Raw genomic sequence first — 17,474 nt, 5'->3', positions numbered from 1 at the left:
TGCCAAGGTCCTGGCTGGGATGACTTAGTGGGGGCTGATCCTGCTTGAAGCAGGGGGCTGGACTAGACGACCTCCTGAGGTCCCTTCCAGCCCCAGGAGTCTATGAGTGAAGGAGCCCTCCCATCTTGAGCTATCCTTGCCCCCGCACCCTCCGACCCAGCTCTAGCCCCTTGCTCGGAGAAGAGGGAGGATCCCTGTGTGACGGGGGCCAGGCCTGGGGCAGGCAGGACAGGTGTGGGGCGAGCACAGAGGGGCATGGGCCACGGGAGCCTGGGTCAGGGCCTGGTTCAGGAAACTAGGGGGCAGGGAAGAAGTGAGAGGAGCAAGGCCATGGGGCTGGGAAGTGGGGTGGGGGGTCAGGGGAACAGCACAGGGAAGGGGGGTGCAGTGTGGGGGGGTGAGGCTAGAGCGGGATGAGGAAGAGGGGTGGGGTGTGTGTTTGTGTTTTGAGGTCTAAGGGGCGTGGCTTGAGGCTGAAGGGGTGGGTTGGGGGAGGGGGAACAGGGAGCCGGGGCGGGGCTTAGGAATGAGGGGGCGGGGCTTGGGTAAGAGGCGGCGGGGGGGGGGGCGGAAGTTCGGGGTTGGGCGGGGCCACCAGCAAGGCGCGTTCTCGGCTGGCCCTTTAAGAGCCCCTCCCACGCGCCGCGACTCACATGACCTCCCTCGGGGCGGAGCGGCCTGACCGACGTCGAGCAGCAACCAGACGACGCGCTCCTCGGAGGCCGGTAACCAATCAGCGAAGCCGGGGGGCGGGAGCAGCGCTCCTTGCGGGCGAAGCGGAAGCCGGCGCCTGGTCGCAGCGCCATGGCCGGTTACCCGTACGGGCAGGTGAGCGCGGGCCGGGCGGGCGGAGCTGGGGGGGGCCGGGCCCATGGATGGGGTTGGGGGGCGGGGCTGTGGGTGTGCCGTGGCTGGGGGGCGGGGCTGGGGGGAGCCGGGCCCATGGATGGGGCTGGGGGGCAGAGCGGGAGGGAGTTGGGGCACTGGGGCAGCGCCAGAGTGGGGTGATGAAGGGCAGAATGGGAGGGACGGGCCCTGTGGGGCTGTATTGGGGTGTGGGGGGCTGTGGGGAAGCGGGGCTGGTGCTGGGGGGTGGCAGTGTGGGGTACAATGGGGTCCCCACAGGTGGGGTGTCACTCAGGTGCAGTCTCAGGGTGCGGTGGCAGTGTGGGGTACAATGGGGTCCCCAAAGGTGGGGTGTCACTCAGGTGCAATCTCAGGGTGCGGTGGCAGTGTGGGGTACAATGGGGTCCCCACAGGTGGGGTGTCACTCAGGTGCAGTCTCAGGGTGCGGTGGCAGTGTGGGGTACAATGGGGTCCCCAAAGGTGGGGTGTCACTCAGGTGCTGTCTCAGGGTGCGGTGGCAGTGTGGGGTACAATGGGGTCCCCACAGGTGGGGTGTCACTCAGGTGCAGTCTCAGGGTGTAGTGGCACCCAGGCAGCAGGGCAGCTCCAGGCTGGTGCCATCCCCAGAGGCAGCGAGGTGAGGGGGATGATGATGATTCGGATATCAGCTCCTCTGCCTCTTCCCTCCCCCGCTCACTTACCCGGTTCTGCCCCCAGCTGGCTTTGGAAAATCACTGCTCACAAGGCAGCACTACAGTGTTGTTTCACAGGCCCGCAGGCTGATTGGTTCCCCCCATTAACCATCCCTCTCAGCATAAGTGATGCAGGAGGTGGCAGCCCTGCCTCCCACTGAAAGTCTCAGTGGCTTTTGCCCCTAAACGATCCCAAGGGCTTTACACACGCTAGTTGTCCATGACAAGAGCAGGTGCATTTTAGTGGTACAACATTCCCCAGCTGGTACCTGGTGGGGCAGCAGAAGGGAACAGAGTATTGTTTAGGGCCAGAGTTTTTGGAAACTGCTTATGAGTTTGGCTGCCTCGTTGTTTTTTTTGTTTTTTGTTTGTTGGGGGGCGGGGGTGGAGGTTGAAACAGACTAAAGAGACCTGACTTTCAGAAGGCACAGGACCACCAGCTCTGTGAAATCAGGCTCCTGTCACGGTTTCCGGAAGACACACAACTGTGCGGTGTTAAAGTGGGCAAAGTTTTCCTGTATGGTCAATTGTGCATTGCCTTTTCTGCTGTCAGCAGTTTACCGTGAATTCGCAAGGATGTGAGTGGGGTGGGGGTGAAGTTTGGCTCTGAAGGGCCTTGAGGGGAGTTGCTGGTAATGTGAGGGGTTGAGGGGCTTTGTTAAGTCTTTCCGTCTTCCCTTGCTGTCTGGGCTGCTTTGGGCTTGTATCTTTCTGCTGTCTTAGCTGCCCCAGGCTGGGGAGGGAGTGTGGGCCAGGGAATAATGCTCCAAACTGGGAGCCAGGCGACCTTGTGCTTTTCTTGGCGCTGCCATTGCTCTGCTTGAGCCTGGGGCAAGTCACTTCCCAGTTCACGCCTCAGTTTCCCTTCATTTGCCTCGTCTGTTTAGATTGTAGGTTTGTTGAGGTCCACCATTTTGAGTTGGCTGATTTGTAGCATGACAGGGCTCCAAGTTCAGTAGAGCCCTCTAGATGCCATTGTCACGTAAGTAGCAGTGATTAATGTACTGCAGTGGTTTCAGACCATGAAGCAGGAATCCCTGACCTTGGCCTCATGTTGAATCTAGGTTGTGCAGATTCCCTTTTATGAGACTCGCTCTACAGTATCATTGAGAAGTCCTGTGGCACCTTATAGACTAACAGATATTGTGGAGCATAAGCTTTCAAGGGCAAAGAGTTTGCCCACAAAAGCTTATGCTGCACAATATCTGTTAGTCTGTATTCACAGAAACAATGAGAAGTCCTGTGGCATCTTATAGACTAACCCCTCTGATACTCCACCGCATGGCCTCCTGAAACATGAGCCTGGCTTGACTTGCGTCTCTCTCACTGGAGACTACCCCTGACTGTGAGCCTCCCCCCGGAGTCACACCTACCCAGCTGTGTCCACACTGGCACAGCCCTAACTCGGGTGACGTGCTCAGACCTCAGGGGGCAGAGCTGCTGTTGTACATGCGGCAGTTTAGCATGGTGTTCTGGTGGCAGCTTGTGGCTGGGGAATGGTGCACTGAGATGAGGCTCCCCAGGATAGCTCCCCTCGTCCAGTGCTATGGAGCAGTGCAGCAGGGTGTGAAGTTTGAATGTCCACAGATGCATTTAAATACTCAGAGGTGATTTCTGCTGCAGGAGGGAGTAGCGGGGGGAAATATGGACCTGAGGGAGTAGTGGGAAGGAATTGTAGAAGGAGTTGAGGAGGGTGGGTGTTGAGAGTTACAGCCTGAGTTAAAGCAGAATCTGGGCTCCATCCTGTGCCCCTGGCTGGATAAATTAGTCCACATTCAAAACACTCCCAGTCCCTGGTCAAGGGTTTGAGTGTGTGGACAAACCTGGCTAAGAAGCAGGTGTTCTTTTTGGTGAAGACTGGCTGCTGCAAAGAAGGGAGCTTGCTTGTGGCTGTTTTCACAAAGGTGCAGGGTCCTTGCTGTTAACGTAACTAGGAAGGCAGAAGTTTTGCCAGTCCTGCTGCAACAGGGTTATAGGTGCAAACGCTTCTGTTGTGGTTTCTGCCCAGTGCTCGTTGGGCACGTGTCTGCATCACGTAAACAGCACTGATTGGCTCCCCTTGTGGCAGAGAAGCCAAGGAACAAATAGACTCTGGAGACTAAATTCACTTCTCCTCACGAGAGGAGACTGCTACAGCTCCTGCACGCTGGTGGGAGAACAGGGTGTGTTAGCTTTGCTGTACCAGCTAGGGATGTAAAATCCAGTTTAATTGATGAACTGATTAAAGAGGGGTGGCTGGGGAGGCTGCTTCAGCCTGGTGACTAGGGCTGCTCTGCCTGGCTGGAGCGTCCCTGCCTCCAGGACACCAGGCACTCAGCTGGAGCTTCATGGCGCTCCAGAGCGTCCCCTGGTATGCAGCAGGCAGGGACGTTCCTGCCAGGCAGAGCAGCCCCAGTCCTCAATATGCTCTGGGTAGGGGTGCACCAGCCCAGCTTGAGCAGCCTGTCTGTGGCCTATCTAACCTCGTCCCGTCCCCTGTGCTGGAGATGGCAACTGCTCTGGCCAGGTTGGAGCGGCCCCATGGGGCTTGAGCAGCTTCCTGGCGTGATGGGCATGGGCTGCTCCACCCCTGCCAGCTGACTGTAACCAATAAACCATTAACATCCCTGTTGTTTTGTTCTCCACGCCCATCAGGCCACAAACTTGAAAACTGGGATTTTCGAGGGCACGGAAGGGCACTGGGAACTTCATACACAACGAGGCAGCTCGCTCTCCTGGGAGCTTCTGAAAATCCAAATGGAAACGCTCTCATCCTGTGCAGAGCGCTTACCCCCTGGCAAACAGCCGTGTGCTAGTATGACTCTCTGCACAGTGGTTTTAAAGCGGTGCCCATTGGTGTAGCATGGAGTATGTTTGAACCTCTAGTCTGGCAACATCTGTGGTTTAGCTGGGTGTCTGGTTATCATGGGCGTGTCCAAGTTTCCCGTGGTCCCATAAAGTTTGTTTCCGGCTACCAGGCCTGGTTCTTGGTATTCTGTGCTGTTATTTACCCTTAAATGTCTTCTAAGAGCCCAGCAAATCAGAGAAGTGTTGGCAATGCTGCTGGACAATAGTGGCCTCCAATGACTGGGCAAATTCTCTGGTTTGGTGCCAGACTAAAGAGATCCAAGCTGTGTTTGTTTGGTGTGAGAGTGCAGAGAGCTTAGACTAAGCAAGGCTTGAGTGCTTTCCAGTGGTGTCGCTGATGGATTTCCCTTTGGACCATCCCGAGGTGGGGAAGGTTGATGGGAAGTGGCCAGTGCTTAGGCATGGTGCGCTGGTGAAATGGCCCAGTGGGAGCCTGCAGGTGGCACGTGGATTCGAGGCACAGCGAAAATCTCGTCTTGTCCCTTGATATCCCCAGTCCGGGGCCACTTAGGTTTGTTCCCCTTGGTTGAAGAAGAGCTGATGATACCAGCCTGCGGCTGGCTTGTGCAGGGAACCCAGGATGGCCAAGCTCCTGGCACCGGTTTCCCGGGACTGCGGTGGCCTGTTTGGAATAGGACAGCAGCTATGACTTTTTTCCGGAGAGTATTGTGCCTGTGCAGAATAGTCATTCTGGTGTTTCTGAGTGGGCAGCCAGAGCTTCTGTGCTGGCTGGTCTATGCTTTACGCTCTCCAAATGCCCAGTGGGAGTGGAGGCCTCAGGTAATCTGACTTTACTTTATCCTGAGTTTCCAGAGTCCCTTCCGCCAGCTTGGCTTATTGCCTGGTGTTTATGGAGCTCGCTCTCCCTCCGTCCCCTGCCGAACAGGGTTTATTTCAAAAACTTCCCTCTCGGGCTGAGCTGGGTAAGGGGAATCCATCAGGTTTTAGTTACAGATACTCGTGATCTGGAATTGCTGACGTGCCGGGCATGTCTGAAGGACAGGCTGTTGAGTTGTCTGGAGGGTTGCTGGTGGTGTGAGCGGCTGGGCTGGGGCGTTGATCCCTTGTCGCAGCTGTTTGCCGTTTCTAGCGTGTGCTGCTCTCTCTGGGCTGTGAGCCTGGCCTTTATTTTCCCCCTTTTCTTCCCGCAGGGTTACCCTGGCTCAGCAGGGCCAGCCCCTGGCGCCCCACAGGGCAGTTTCCATTCCGGAGGCCAGTATGGCAGTGGGCTGCCTCCTGGTGGCTCCTTTGGTGGCGCAGCACCTGGAGGCCCCTATGGACCACCAGCTGGCGGAGGGGCCTATGGGTATCCCACCCCAGGGGGAGCGCCCTCTGGAGCTCCTGGTGGACCTTATCCAGGGGGCCCAGCCCCAGGAGGGCCTTATGGGCAGCCGTCTACCAATCCCTATGGTGCCCCTCAGCCAGGACCTTGTGGACCAGGTGCTCCTGCGGGTAAGTAGAACAGTGGGTGGCTGAGTGGCTCGTTCCTTTGCTCAGACTGGCTTCTGGGCTTCTCACAACACCGGCTAACTGGCTGCCCCCAGCGTGGCCCACAGCGTCGCCCTTCGCTGCTCAGTGCCTCAGTTTCCCCACCTGTAAGATGAGGGTGACGACTTCGCTCCCAGGGCTTGTTCTTTGTTTGTAAAAAGCCTCTCGGATGACAAGACCTAGACGTGTCCCCTGGACCTTTGAATGGCAGTTAGCGTGGCTGGGGGGCCGTTTGAACAACACGCCTTGCCCAGCAGAACGGAGCTGTGGCCTTTAACTGAACCGTTCGTTTCAGTTAAATGGCTGTTCCCAAACATGGCCCTATTTGTTATTTAAGGCTCCATCGTGGAGCGGAAATGCTGAGGAAGCTGCAGCCTGAAATGGTGGAAATAAAACTTTGTGGTGGCGCATCTGTGTCCCCGGAACTGGTAATGTTTATCCTGCCGAAACAGTGCAGCTTCGGTGTGTCTGCGCTCCACTTACAGCCCCGCTGAAGAGCCCGATTTTTATTTCTCAATTTTCCTTGTGTGCCGAGTTCCAGACAGTTCGGACCCGTTTTCACAGGCTGGCTCACATGGCCACAAAAATGCATGTTGCCTGGAAAAGCTGACTCCGCCTCTCCCGGTGCCCGGTCAGGTGTAACCAGTCCCTTGGCACCGGCTGTCTGGCTTTGTGCAGGTTTCCTGCACTGAGTCCCAGTGGTTAGTGGTGCAGAGGGTCTAGCCCGGACCCTGACGTGGGCAGCTTTGCTGAGGGCAGCGCTCAGCACCTTCATCGCTTTGTGGCACATGTCAGTGCTTGTTATAATTTCACGCACGCCTAATATGTAACCCACCCCCAGTGCTCCCACGCGTTCTAACTCAGTGCCCTCCCCAGCCCCCTGCTCTAACCCAATTTCCCACCCCTGCCCCAGAGCGAGGCACACCCCTCCCCGCTGCTCTGGCTTGATGCTGGTGACTCACCAGAGCTGCCACTGCCCCAGTGCGCTTCTCCCACCAAGCAGTGGGGCAGGTGTAGAGCGGTGGACAGCACCCCAGTGCGTGGCTCAGAGGCACACTACACACCACTCTGTGGCACACCAGTGTGCCGTGGCACACCAGTTGCTGCTCATTGGCTTAGGGACTAGCAAACTGTCATTTCTGTAATGGATTGTGTGCCTGTTTCTCCTGCCAGGTAACATACCACCCGGCGTGGACCCAGAGGCCTTTTCTTGGTTCCAGACAGTGGATACCGATCGTAGCGGCTACATCTCCATCAAAGAGCTCAAGCAGGCCCTGGTCAACTCCAACTGGTCTGCCTTTAATGATGAGACCTGCCTTATGATGATAAGTGAGCCCAGATGTTTTTCTTCCCTTTCCACTGTTCACAAGCTGCAATCTGTATCAGCACAGACGTTGCCTAATGCGCTCAGCGCTGCGGGGGCGGTTTGGTAACGCTGGGAAAAATCCAGCTCTTTGTGCGTGTGATCTCCCTTGCTGAATTCGGGCCGAATAGGGTGAATCCCAGGGCAAGCGTACAGCAGCCACGTGTGCCTCCGCACTTTGGCAAAGCATTTCCTTCCGAAAAGGGACACGAACGGTGGGGCTGGCGGAGGGTTTCGAGTTAGGGATGACAGCGAGGAGGGGCTGGGCAAAGCCTCCTGCCACGGTTGGTAGTGACTGGAAGAGCAGAGGAGAGGGGTGAGATGCTGGAATTGGAGTGCCGAGTGCAACAGCTTAAGCTGGAACTTCCCCAGCAGGCATCGGCAGAGCCGTTCCCTCGCAGATTGTTGAGCACTGGCGCCACTTCAGTGCTGCATGACAGCTGAGGGTCATCCCCGCCTTTGTCCCAGGGGTCTGGCTTGTCTTTCTAAGGCCGGCTTGACTGTCACGGCACGACAGCTGTCCCAGGCTGTGCCCCCTTTGTATGGCTCTTTGGCTGATGGGGGAGGCATGGCAGAAGTGTCTGGCCCTGTTTTTGCATCACCCCTCATGGCCCAGCTCTCGCTGTTTCTTCCTTGGCAGACATGTTTGATAAAACGAAGTCGGGGCGCATAGACCTCTTGGGGTTCTCAGCCTTGTGGCGTTTCATCCAGCAGTGGCGGCACCTCTTCCAGCAGTACGATAGAGACCGGTCGGGTTCCATCAGCTTCTCTGAGCTGCAGCAAGGTGAGACAGGGGAGAGCCAGGGGGTGACCGTGCTCTCAGGCTGTACAGCACAGTTCCAGCTGTGGCTCCTGATCCTGCAAGCTGCTCCCTGAAACCCTGTGGTGTCTGGTCAGTGGTTGGCTCCAAACAAGCGTTCCCTGTAAGCTGTGCGCTTGTGCGGCCGCTCAGGAGAAATTCAGATGCTGCCCAGCTGATGAGCAAAGCACCCACAGTTCAGTGTTGTGTTTCTACTGGTGGTGCCCATTCGCACATGCCTTGGTGCACGTAAAAAAGTTATCCTGCACATGGGTGGAAAAGATTAGCAGGACCATCGGTCCAAACCAATATGACAGCTGCTTCGGCTGGGCCAGTTCAAAGCAGCGGCAGATGACCAGCAGGTTGTTGCTGGCTTGGTGGCTGTCTGCTTTAAACAATTGCACCTATCCTGTCCTACAGTGTAACAGCTACACGATAACCCCATTGAGCCACTGCACTGTGAATTCTTGATGCTTGGTTAGCATTAAGTGGGCTCCAGGAAAGCGCTGCAGTTAAAGCAGCCTTCTGCAGCTAACGCTTCCCCAGACAGATCGCTATGCTACAGGTGACACATGGAGAGGCGCCCGCTTGGAAGTCCTGGCCGCAGAGGCTGTGTGCCTCAGCGTCTTCCATGGGCTGCTCTCCAGTTGGCTCCGCTTACTCCTCTTGTCCTGTGAGAGTACTGAGTCGATGGGCGAGTGCCCAGAGGTCGATTTATCAAGTGTAAGCCAAGGTGGTAAATTGACTGCCCCGGGGTTGATCACTGCAGTGTCGATCCACCATGTAGTGGAGACAAGCCCTCAGCTCTGCCCATGTAGCACGTTGCAAAAGACCCATTTTATCGGATGAGCTGCTGAGGGTTGTGGGTCTGTAAGGGGCAGGGAGCGCCTGGAACTTGCACCTCCATTTATATTCCTAGCACTTATAACGCACCATTTGCAGCACCATCCTGGTTGTCCTGAGCGGAAGATGGACTAAGCGTCCCGGGAGAAGGGGCCTTTCGTCCAAGGGGCTTACGTTTTCTTTGTTTCCTCTTTCCCAGCTCTGTCCCAGATGGGGTACAACCTGAGCCCCCAGTTCACCCAGCTGCTGCTCTCCCGGTACTCCCAGAGAGCTTCCAGCTCCACCATCCAGCTGGACAGTTTCATTCAGCTCTGCACCCAGCTCCGGAGCATGACCGACGCTTTCCAGGAGAAGGACACCAGCCGGGTAGGGAACGTGCGGCTCAGCTACGAAGACTTCCTCACCATGGTCACCACTCGCATGTTGTGATGCCTGAGGACGTTTCTTTGCCCGAGTGTGGCGAGGGAAGGTGGCAGAGCCAGAAACGAGTCCTTGGGAGCAATCAGTCAGCCCCTCTCGCCTGGATAGGAAGCAGAGGCCCACTCCATTTCCTCTCTCGGCTGGGTAACCAACGTGCCTGCAAACAAGAGGGCGATGTAGACAAGAAGAATCAGGCTGTGAATACCTGTGGCAGAAGCCCAGCTGTGAGCCACTTCGATTTCAGTCTGTAGTCCACAAAGCAATTTGGGCATCCCTGCCAAAAACGTCCATTGGGTGTCCAGGGAGCACCCGGCATGAAAGGAAGGCCAGGGCTGTAAATGATATAGTAACTCTGTCTTGCAGGAGAACAAACATCCTCCCCTCCCCTCCCCTCCCCTCCCTGCCAGGATCAGGACTTCACGGGCGCTTATCCGAGGTAGCCCCTTTCGTGGGGGCGACCGTGCTGTGCTGTTCAGCTCTGATTGGTCACCGTTTTGTCCTCTGTCACTTGGGAGGCACCAAAACAGTTTTCTGCCCTCACCAGCCAAAGGGCTAGGGCTGTTCCTGTCTCACGTTCGGTCCCTGCACCGGGATCTCCCGCCGCCCTGGGAGGATGCTGGGCTCATTTTCGGGCATCTGGAAACATTTGCTTCCCTTCAGCCAGCCTTGTGGGGCTCGCTCCCTTGTTTCCCCCAGTGACCTCTTACCTTGTAGGAGCCGGCCTTGCCAAAGCAGCAAAGACGGGCCAGCAGGGGCTGCAGCATTTGCATTCACGGCTGTTGAGATTCCTGCACCCTCCTGCCGGCATTTCCAACCCGACTCCCTTGCCAAAGATTAAGCATTTCACAGAACCCTCGGTCGAGCTCCCTTTCTCTCACTGGGGGACCCTGTTCTTCTGTGACTTGTACCTTGGCGCTCGAGTGCTCTCTGGCGCGCCTTTCCTGCACAGCGTGGAATTGGGCCACTTGACGTGGGAGCCCAAAAGGCTTATTCGCTCCCTTTCTCTTGCCAATGTGTGTTTGAGGGAGTTGTTTTGTTTTCTTTAGTAGGGGCCAAAATCATGAAGAGCTTTAAGCTTCAGTGAATGGCTCACACCTAGAAAGAGCACCCCAATAAAACACCATGTGCATTACCCGCAGTGTTATGGTTTGTTGCAGTAGCGTCTGAGCAGAGCTGTCCTTTCTTAGGAGGGTTCAGGGCCATTGCCCCAGGCCCTGCATTCTGCAGGGGGGCGTCCCAGAGCAGCCACCACAACAGACCTATGGGCAGGGCCTAGGGTATTACCTGGAGGTCCTGGCACAGGACAACAGCAGGTGGGACTTTTCTCCCCCCCCCCGCGCGCACATGGGAGCAGCAGAAGCCGGAGCTAGGTGGCAGCCTGCTCCGCCCTCTCCCAGCCCACTGCGCTTGACTGCACCGCAGGAGGGGGAAGCTGTGACCCAGCCCCAGGGGGACACTGGGAGAGGGCAGTGGAGCCGGCTGCAGGTTGCTCCAGCTCACCCGTGTGGTGAGTGCAGGAGGGTGACTCATGCTGTTGTCCTGCACCAAGTCACCTGGTAATCCCCCAGCTCACGTTGCTTGGGGCAGGGGGCTACATGTAAGGGGGTGGGGCGTGCAGTGACTGGAGCTGCCTCAAGTCCTGCACTGGGAGTGGGTTGCCCTAGACCTTGCACCCCCTAGGGGTGGCCCTGGGTCCAGGACCCTGTTGTGCTAGGGTGGGGGGTCACCAGGTCCTGCCCCCCATCTGCCGGCAGACGTGACTCTCACTGCGCAGGGAGAACAGGAGGTTACGAGGCGACAGGGACACAGCGTAGAACAGACTTGTCAGCACAGGAACCAGAAGCCGTCAGTACCATCCGTCCTGGGGAGAGGGGCCCAGAGGGGGTCCCTGAGCTGGGCCCTGGGCCCCTTCCTCCCTCTCCAGCCAGCCCAGACTGCCCCACTCCACAGCCCAGCTCCAATTCACACCAGCCAGGCCCCTCATCCTTCCTCTGTCCTGTTTCCTGGGGAAGAAAGGTGTCACCTGGTTGCTCAGGTTACAAAGGGCAGGGAGGGCCATTGCCTATGTGTGAGAAGTCATCTCACACACTCCCGTCACCATTATGCCCTGAGGGAAACTGAGGCACACCTCCTGTTACAGGACAGCAGGGAAAACATAACCTAATCAGAGGAGTAAAATCCTCACACACTCACCGCCGCGTCCCAGCCAGGCACTGTGCAAACGGAGCAGAGATTTTCACTGCTATTTATCGTCTGAGGCTCTGGTGGATCCTGGGGCCCGGTGCGACCCCCAAAGAGGCTGGAGGTGCTAAGCAGCAGCAGGGGCGTCTGAGGGCCTTCACCTCCCAGAGAAGTTGTGGGATCGCGTCTGCGTTTTCCAGCGGCAGAGCCTGCTCAGTGCAACTTTGTGGACTGGTCTAACTACATCTCTTGAGGGTGCCGGGGTGACTTACTTACAGGACAACCTGTGGGGTGGATGCACTCACACTGGTGCACAGCACCTTTCCATTAGCATAACTTACGTCCCTTCCCCGGCACTAAGAAGGTTCTCATGCGGGCATAGCTTGAACTGGTATGACTGACTTTTGCTATAACTGCAACCCTGCCAGCAGGGCTGTATTGCTTTAACTATATCAGTACAGTTAGTGCGTTAACGTGTGTGTAGGCCAGTGCGGCCGACAGCCACCCTGGGACAAGGTGGGAGAGGCAGTCCCAGTTCCGTGCCCATGGAAGGGGTGTGGCCCAGGCAGACAGCTGTTCACATTGCTGGGCCCCCTCCATTTCTTCAGCGCCCTGCAGAGCAGTAGGGCAGCGTTGCTGCAGCATTTCAAAGGGGCCCAGCGCTCCAGGCCTTTTTGAAACATCAGGCCCCGGGGCATCTGCCCCCTTTGCCCCACCTCTGTCGGTGGCCCTGGTGTAGACCACCTAGAGTACCAGTTTGTGTATATGTGGAATTGTTCCTGACTAACGCCACGTGCGACCGTGCTCAGAGCGGTATAAAAATGCCCACGCACGGAGCTAGTCACAAGGCATAACTGTGCTTTACACCCCCTAATCGGTGTTAACTTTCAAGTGTGGCCAGGCCCAAGACAGCATTGTGGTGGCAAGGTTCAGACTGGTGGGGCTTGTGGCTGTTTGTTCTCCTCCGGATGTTTACTGGCTCTGGCGCTCTCGCCTCTTAGCCCTAGAACATAAAAATACTTCGGTGGCGCAATCCTTTTTCCTTTGGAGTGCCCCAGATGGTTACGGCGGGGAAACAAATCTGTCTGGAAGACATTTCCATTAGATTATGTAAGACTCTTTATACCTTTGCTGCCCCTGCTTTTCCCCTTTGAAGGACTGGCCTCCCGCCTGTAGTGCTACTCTTGAGCTGCTACTGAAAATGCTCTCCCAGCCTCGGTTTCAAATGCAATTCACCAGCGTGGTTAATGGCCCTTGGGAGCTCGCAAGGGGTTGTCTGTCTGCGAAGGAAGCTTTTTCTTAGGTTCTCGAGCTCTGATGGCTTTTATATGGTGCTATAAACGTTTGCTGTGCTAGACAGGAGCTGAGCCAAACGTCAACTTAATGGGCCAATGAACTGAAGACACCAGAAACGACGGCATCTGCTTTATTTCCTGCGCTGGGGGAAGGACCGCCCAGGAGAGGATAAAAACAGTTGCTGTCCATAGAGTGCCTTTCATCTTCAATGAAGAAACAAGTCCTAACAATCCTACGAAGTGGGTGTGATCCCTGGGGGGATAGGCAGGTAAACTGAGGCACGGGCAAGCAACGGGAGGTGTCTGAGGTGGCGCAGGGAGCCGGCGACGGTGCTGGGATTAGCACTGTGAGGCTCGTGTTTGCTCGCCTACGATGCTGTTGCTCTGAAGCACGCGCCCTGCACTGTAGACCGCTGCAGGCAGCGGTATCCATTCGTGCCTCCTCCTGCCAGCCGTGCGTCTGCTTTGGTGGCAGCCGGTGGGCAGGAGAGGTATTTTGCTGGCCGGATGACAGCTGCCCTGCAGTGGAGTGGCAGAGGGCCCCGCCTGCCTTAGTGGATCTGGACTGAGCCCCCAGTGCTTACAAGCAGTCACCTAGTACAGCACCACACTGTGGTTATAGGAGAATGCTTCGAATTCGTGCATGCTGCCCACCCTGCACTGCTGGGACCACAGAGCCAGCCCAAGCGTGGGACAATGGCAGCCTCTAGCGGCTGCAGTCTGTGTGTGACCAGCTCCACAAGCCAGACCCATTCAGGAGCCTCTGGCGGGCAGCTGGTTAGCAGTGACCTGATGTCTACAGATGGGGTGAGCGTCCCCTGTAAGCCGAGCACTTGAGCAGATGCCCAGGAGAGACTCAGGTGCTGCCCAGCTGATTAGCAGAGCGCCCACTGCTGGCAGCCTGTCTCTCTACTGGTGGTGCACAGCTGCACATGCTTTGGTGCACATCAAAAAAATATCCTGCCCATGGATGGAAAAAATTAGAGGGAGCCCTGCATGGGTGAGTCCCAGGAGCCCAGTATTAGAGCAGCCAGAGGGAAGAGCTGCGTTTTTGGGCTTGCGAAGTCTGCCTTGAAATAAATGGGGCCAGCAGCAGCCCAGATGAGCTCATGCTGGGCCGGGGGGAGCTCTGGTCAGAAAAGCTGAAGGACGGGTTAAGAGATGGGCATTGAAACCTGCTTGTGTTTGACCAGACACAGGTGGGATGCGAAGGAGCTGACCGGCACCTGCAGGGGAGTGGAGGGCATCTCCTGCTTCCTGGGGACAGCTAGTCTGTGGGGTGGTGGGAAAGTTAACTCAGGTGGAGGCGGGGAGCAGGAAAATTGCCCCTGGATCTTTGAGCCCTGTTCACAGAGCTGGCAGCTCTTCTCACTGTCCCGTTGGTGGAAAGAGGACATCATCTATCCGAGAGAGTCAGGTTCGTTGCTGGGCTTGTTGTCCGGGGGCAGTGCTTGTAAACAGTGGCCCTGACGTAGTCACACCTGCCAGGAGACAGGATGCAGAGCAGCCGACTCTGGGTGGCCAGAGGCCCCCACCAGGTGTGGTCCTGGTCAGAAGCTGCCATTTGTCTCATGCTCACAAGGCTTGGGCCTGGCTCTGACTTCCCTCCCTTCTGTTCAGAGAGCTGGGTTGTACATGGCTGGTGGCTGGCTGGACCGGTGCATCTAATATGGGGTCTAGGGGGGCTGTCGGCCAGCTGGGTTTATCCCATCTGAGGCATCAGCACCCCAAGATGTCTGCACGTGCCTTATCGGTGCTTAGCAGTGGAGAGGAGTTTGGGGGAGTGGCTGCAAGTCACCATTATGTTCCTTCTGCCCTAAGGACTAACAGCCTCTGATGGCGGATCCAGTACTGGAAGAAGGTGAAGATGGTCTGCATTTAGATTCCACCCCTTCCCCTCTAACCTTTAACCTTCCCCTCTGGCCTTTAACACAAATGCCCCTTCTTTTACTTGCCTGCCAGCAGGAAGCTTAGACTCTTGATGAAACTCCTCAGCACCAGCTGGTGGGTCTGGAGCAGGCTGTGAAGTGCTACCTCCTCACAGCAGCTGAATGCCAAGCAAACGCCCCCAGCTCCCGCCTGAAGGAGTGAGTGTGGGTCAGGGCTTTTTAGCCTTGGAAACCTGAACGCCCGTCCACTTCTGTTGTGTGCAGAACAACCCAGCCACATCCCAGAAACTCCGCTGACTCCATCCTCAGAGGGGAAAGGTCTTCTCCAGGCGGCCAGTGTTCCAGGGTGCGCAGCAGAGAGGTGTAAGTCCGGAGCAAGATCCACCTCTTAAAACGACATGCTGAGCCTCGGTGGTAGCAAATGCTCTGAGGTCTTGGGATGGGTGGCCTTTGCAGGGTTATGGGATTTTGATGGGGGCCGTTCTTGCTGTGCCTGAAGAAGAGGGATGGCCCTGGAAGCAGCAGGAGAAAGTGGCATGGGGCTGTTCCTGGAATTTGCCTCCCCAAAGCAGGAGCTGTGGGGAAGCCATGCAGGTTATATGAGATGAACTTTCAGCTTTGGCTAAGTACCCTCATTACTGTTCCATTCACCATGGAGCACGACTCCAGCCACACTGCAAATGTTGGGGGCAGCGCCCGATGCTTTTTTCCAAAAAAAATGTTCATTTTGGTTTTGGTAAAGTGGCATTTTCGCGTGAAAACCGGGTGATTTCAAAATCCCCCGCTCCCTCGAACGAAAAAGCAGACGACACTGAATCGAGTGTTTTTGCCATTCAGGCTTATACCAGTTTCCCCACTGAAAATAAACTGCATTGCATCTGTTCTAGGGCTTCTAGTAGTAGAGAAAAAAGTTGTTTAAGAAAAAAAATCTCACACCCTCCGGCAAAATGACATTCCTACACTGGTTAAAGTTTCTTGTGGAAACCTGACCTCAGACTTCCACCTGGAGTAGGAGTAGATTAAATTCTTGACAACAGCCATAAAGGGTCAGATTCAGCATAGTACTGCTAACTGCTTGTGCTTGTGTACTGTTTTTCATCCAGTGATCTCAAAGCACTTTACAAAGCAGGGTCAGTGTCATTATTCCCATTTTACAGATGGGAAAACTGAGTCAGCCCAAACTCACCCAGTAGGTTAGCCAGAAATGAGCCCAGTGCTCCTAAGACCCAATCAGGTCCAGAATAGCTGAAAGAAGCAAATGAATTCCCCTGTTTACACCCTGCCTGAAATTGGCCTACTGTTACCGAGATGCCTTTTTCCTGAATAGCATCACAACCTTCTCACTAGTGAGGACCCCCAATTACCTCCCAAACAGTTTGTCGACCCCTTTCAAAGCCAATTCTAGCTGCTCTGTACATGTCGTTACATGAAAAAGGAAATGGCAACGGATTCTTCAGACTGCAATTAACATTATTAGCAGATACTTAATTTAAAAATAATCATTGACTTTAACTTTGCAATTGGTTTAAAACTTATTTTCTATGATCATTTTTTTGTCTTTGGTTTTTTTCACGAACCCCCTGGAATACCCTCATGTACTCAAGGGGGGAAACCACTGCTGTAGAGTAAATGTCTTTCCTCCCAGCTGCCGAAAGAACTCCATGATGACTTCACCCAGGGCTCCCCTTTCTGATCCAGCTGAGCCAAGTCCATGCTCTACGGGGTTGATCGCCCTGTCGATAGAACTGCAGGACTCCAGGCTGCTCAAACAAGTAGAGATTTTTGTTTCGGGTTAGTGGTCGTGTCATGTTAAACCAGGCTGCTGTGAGGAGCGGGCCTCTCCCCAGCAGGGCACACTGCCAAAAGCCACATCAGAAGGAAGGGAATGGCTTGACTTATCTCCTGTTTCAGGTAGGATGCGAACAGCAGGTGGATGACTTTGATGCAATCTGTTGCAATTAATTTCATGCCCAAATTCCGGTGCCACAGCTGGCTGAGCTGCATACCGATGGAGGGGCTCGTGCTTTGCTATAGCAGAGCATTAACTATTCAGTTGACATCTGTAGGACGCGCTGCAGGGTGGACGTATTTAGGCTAGAGATGATTTTCGTTTAAACCTGGCCTAATTGTCACTCTAATTGATTAAATCTTTCAAAAATAACCGGGCTTGGTTAGGAAAACAGCTGGTCCTGGAAATGAAATAGTTAGCCACTCACCAGGGTAAATCACCCGGCCACTATTGGACGATACACATCTGAATTACTAACGTTTCGGCTTAGGCTTCAGTCCAGACAAGTGCATGTTCAGCTTTTGGCACCTGGTGCCTGATCCAAAGCCAGGCAAATTAAAGGGCTGTGTTGCCAGAGAGGCTGAGGAGGGGTATACAGGGGTGTCTTAACCCCTTGTGATTATTAAGACTTTGATTCAAAGTGCTGAGCACCCTTGATTCCAGCAGCTAAGGCTGCAACTTGCAGGGTTCCCTGCACCTGTTGGGATGGGGCCCAGTACAGCCGAGTTTCCCCTTCAGTGCCAGTGATGGTGCTAAGCAAAGTCCATCAGCAGCCAGAACGGTTTCCGGTCACTCGGTGCCTGGCTGGGGCTGAGCTAACACTTGTCATTGATGGATAAGGCTGATACCTAAAAAAGCCAGCGCTGGGTGAGCCTTTCCGAGCAATTCCTCCTCATCTTGCAGAGACTGCTACGTCCCTCTGTGGGGCTGGGATTTCTGACTCTCCAGCCTGTGCTATCGTCATCAGCCAGGCGAGAGACTGGCGACTGGGGCACCCCCCCGCTAAATACGGGTGCAATGAA

General features: G+C 55.6%; 1 protein-coding gene across 1 annotated transcript; it reads left to right on the top strand.

Annotated features, from left to right (window-relative positions):
- The first annotated feature begins 777 nt into the window (after window positions 1-777).
- PEF1 (penta-EF-hand domain containing 1) lies at window positions 778-10,431 on the top strand. Its single transcript, XM_074976258.1, has 5 exons — window positions 778-828; window positions 5,537-5,837; window positions 7,047-7,202; window positions 7,877-8,020; window positions 9,078-10,431. The coding sequence occupies exons 1-5, from the start codon at window positions 805-807 to the stop codon at window positions 9,305-9,307; spliced, it is 855 nt and encodes a 284-aa protein (XP_074832359.1). The 5' UTR covers window positions 778-804; the 3' UTR covers window positions 9,308-10,431.
- Window positions 10,432-17,474: the final 7,043 nt, after the last annotated feature.

Source organism: Carettochelys insculpta, chromosome 24 (genome assembly GCF_033958435.1).
Source record: "Carettochelys insculpta isolate YL-2023 chromosome 24, ASM3395843v1, whole genome shotgun sequence".
Taxonomy (NCBI): domain Eukaryota; kingdom Metazoa; phylum Chordata; order Testudines; family Carettochelyidae; genus Carettochelys; species Carettochelys insculpta.
The sequence above is the reverse complement of the archived record's forward strand: the minus strand, read 5'-3'. Positions and strand labels throughout refer to the sequence as shown.

Excerpts from the sequence above, each read along its gene's own strand:
- PEF1 (XM_074976258.1), top strand. The coding sequence starts at position 805 with ATGGCCGGTTACCCGTACGGGCAG. Across the intron at positions 7,203-7,876 it reads GACCTGCCTTATGATGATAA|ACATGTTTGATAAAACGAAG; the intron begins GTGAGCCCAGAT and ends CTTCCTTGGCAG. Across the intron at positions 8,021-9,077 it reads CTTCTCTGAGCTGCAGCAAG|CTCTGTCCCAGATGGGGTAC; the intron begins GTGAGACAGGGG and ends CCTCTTTCCCAG.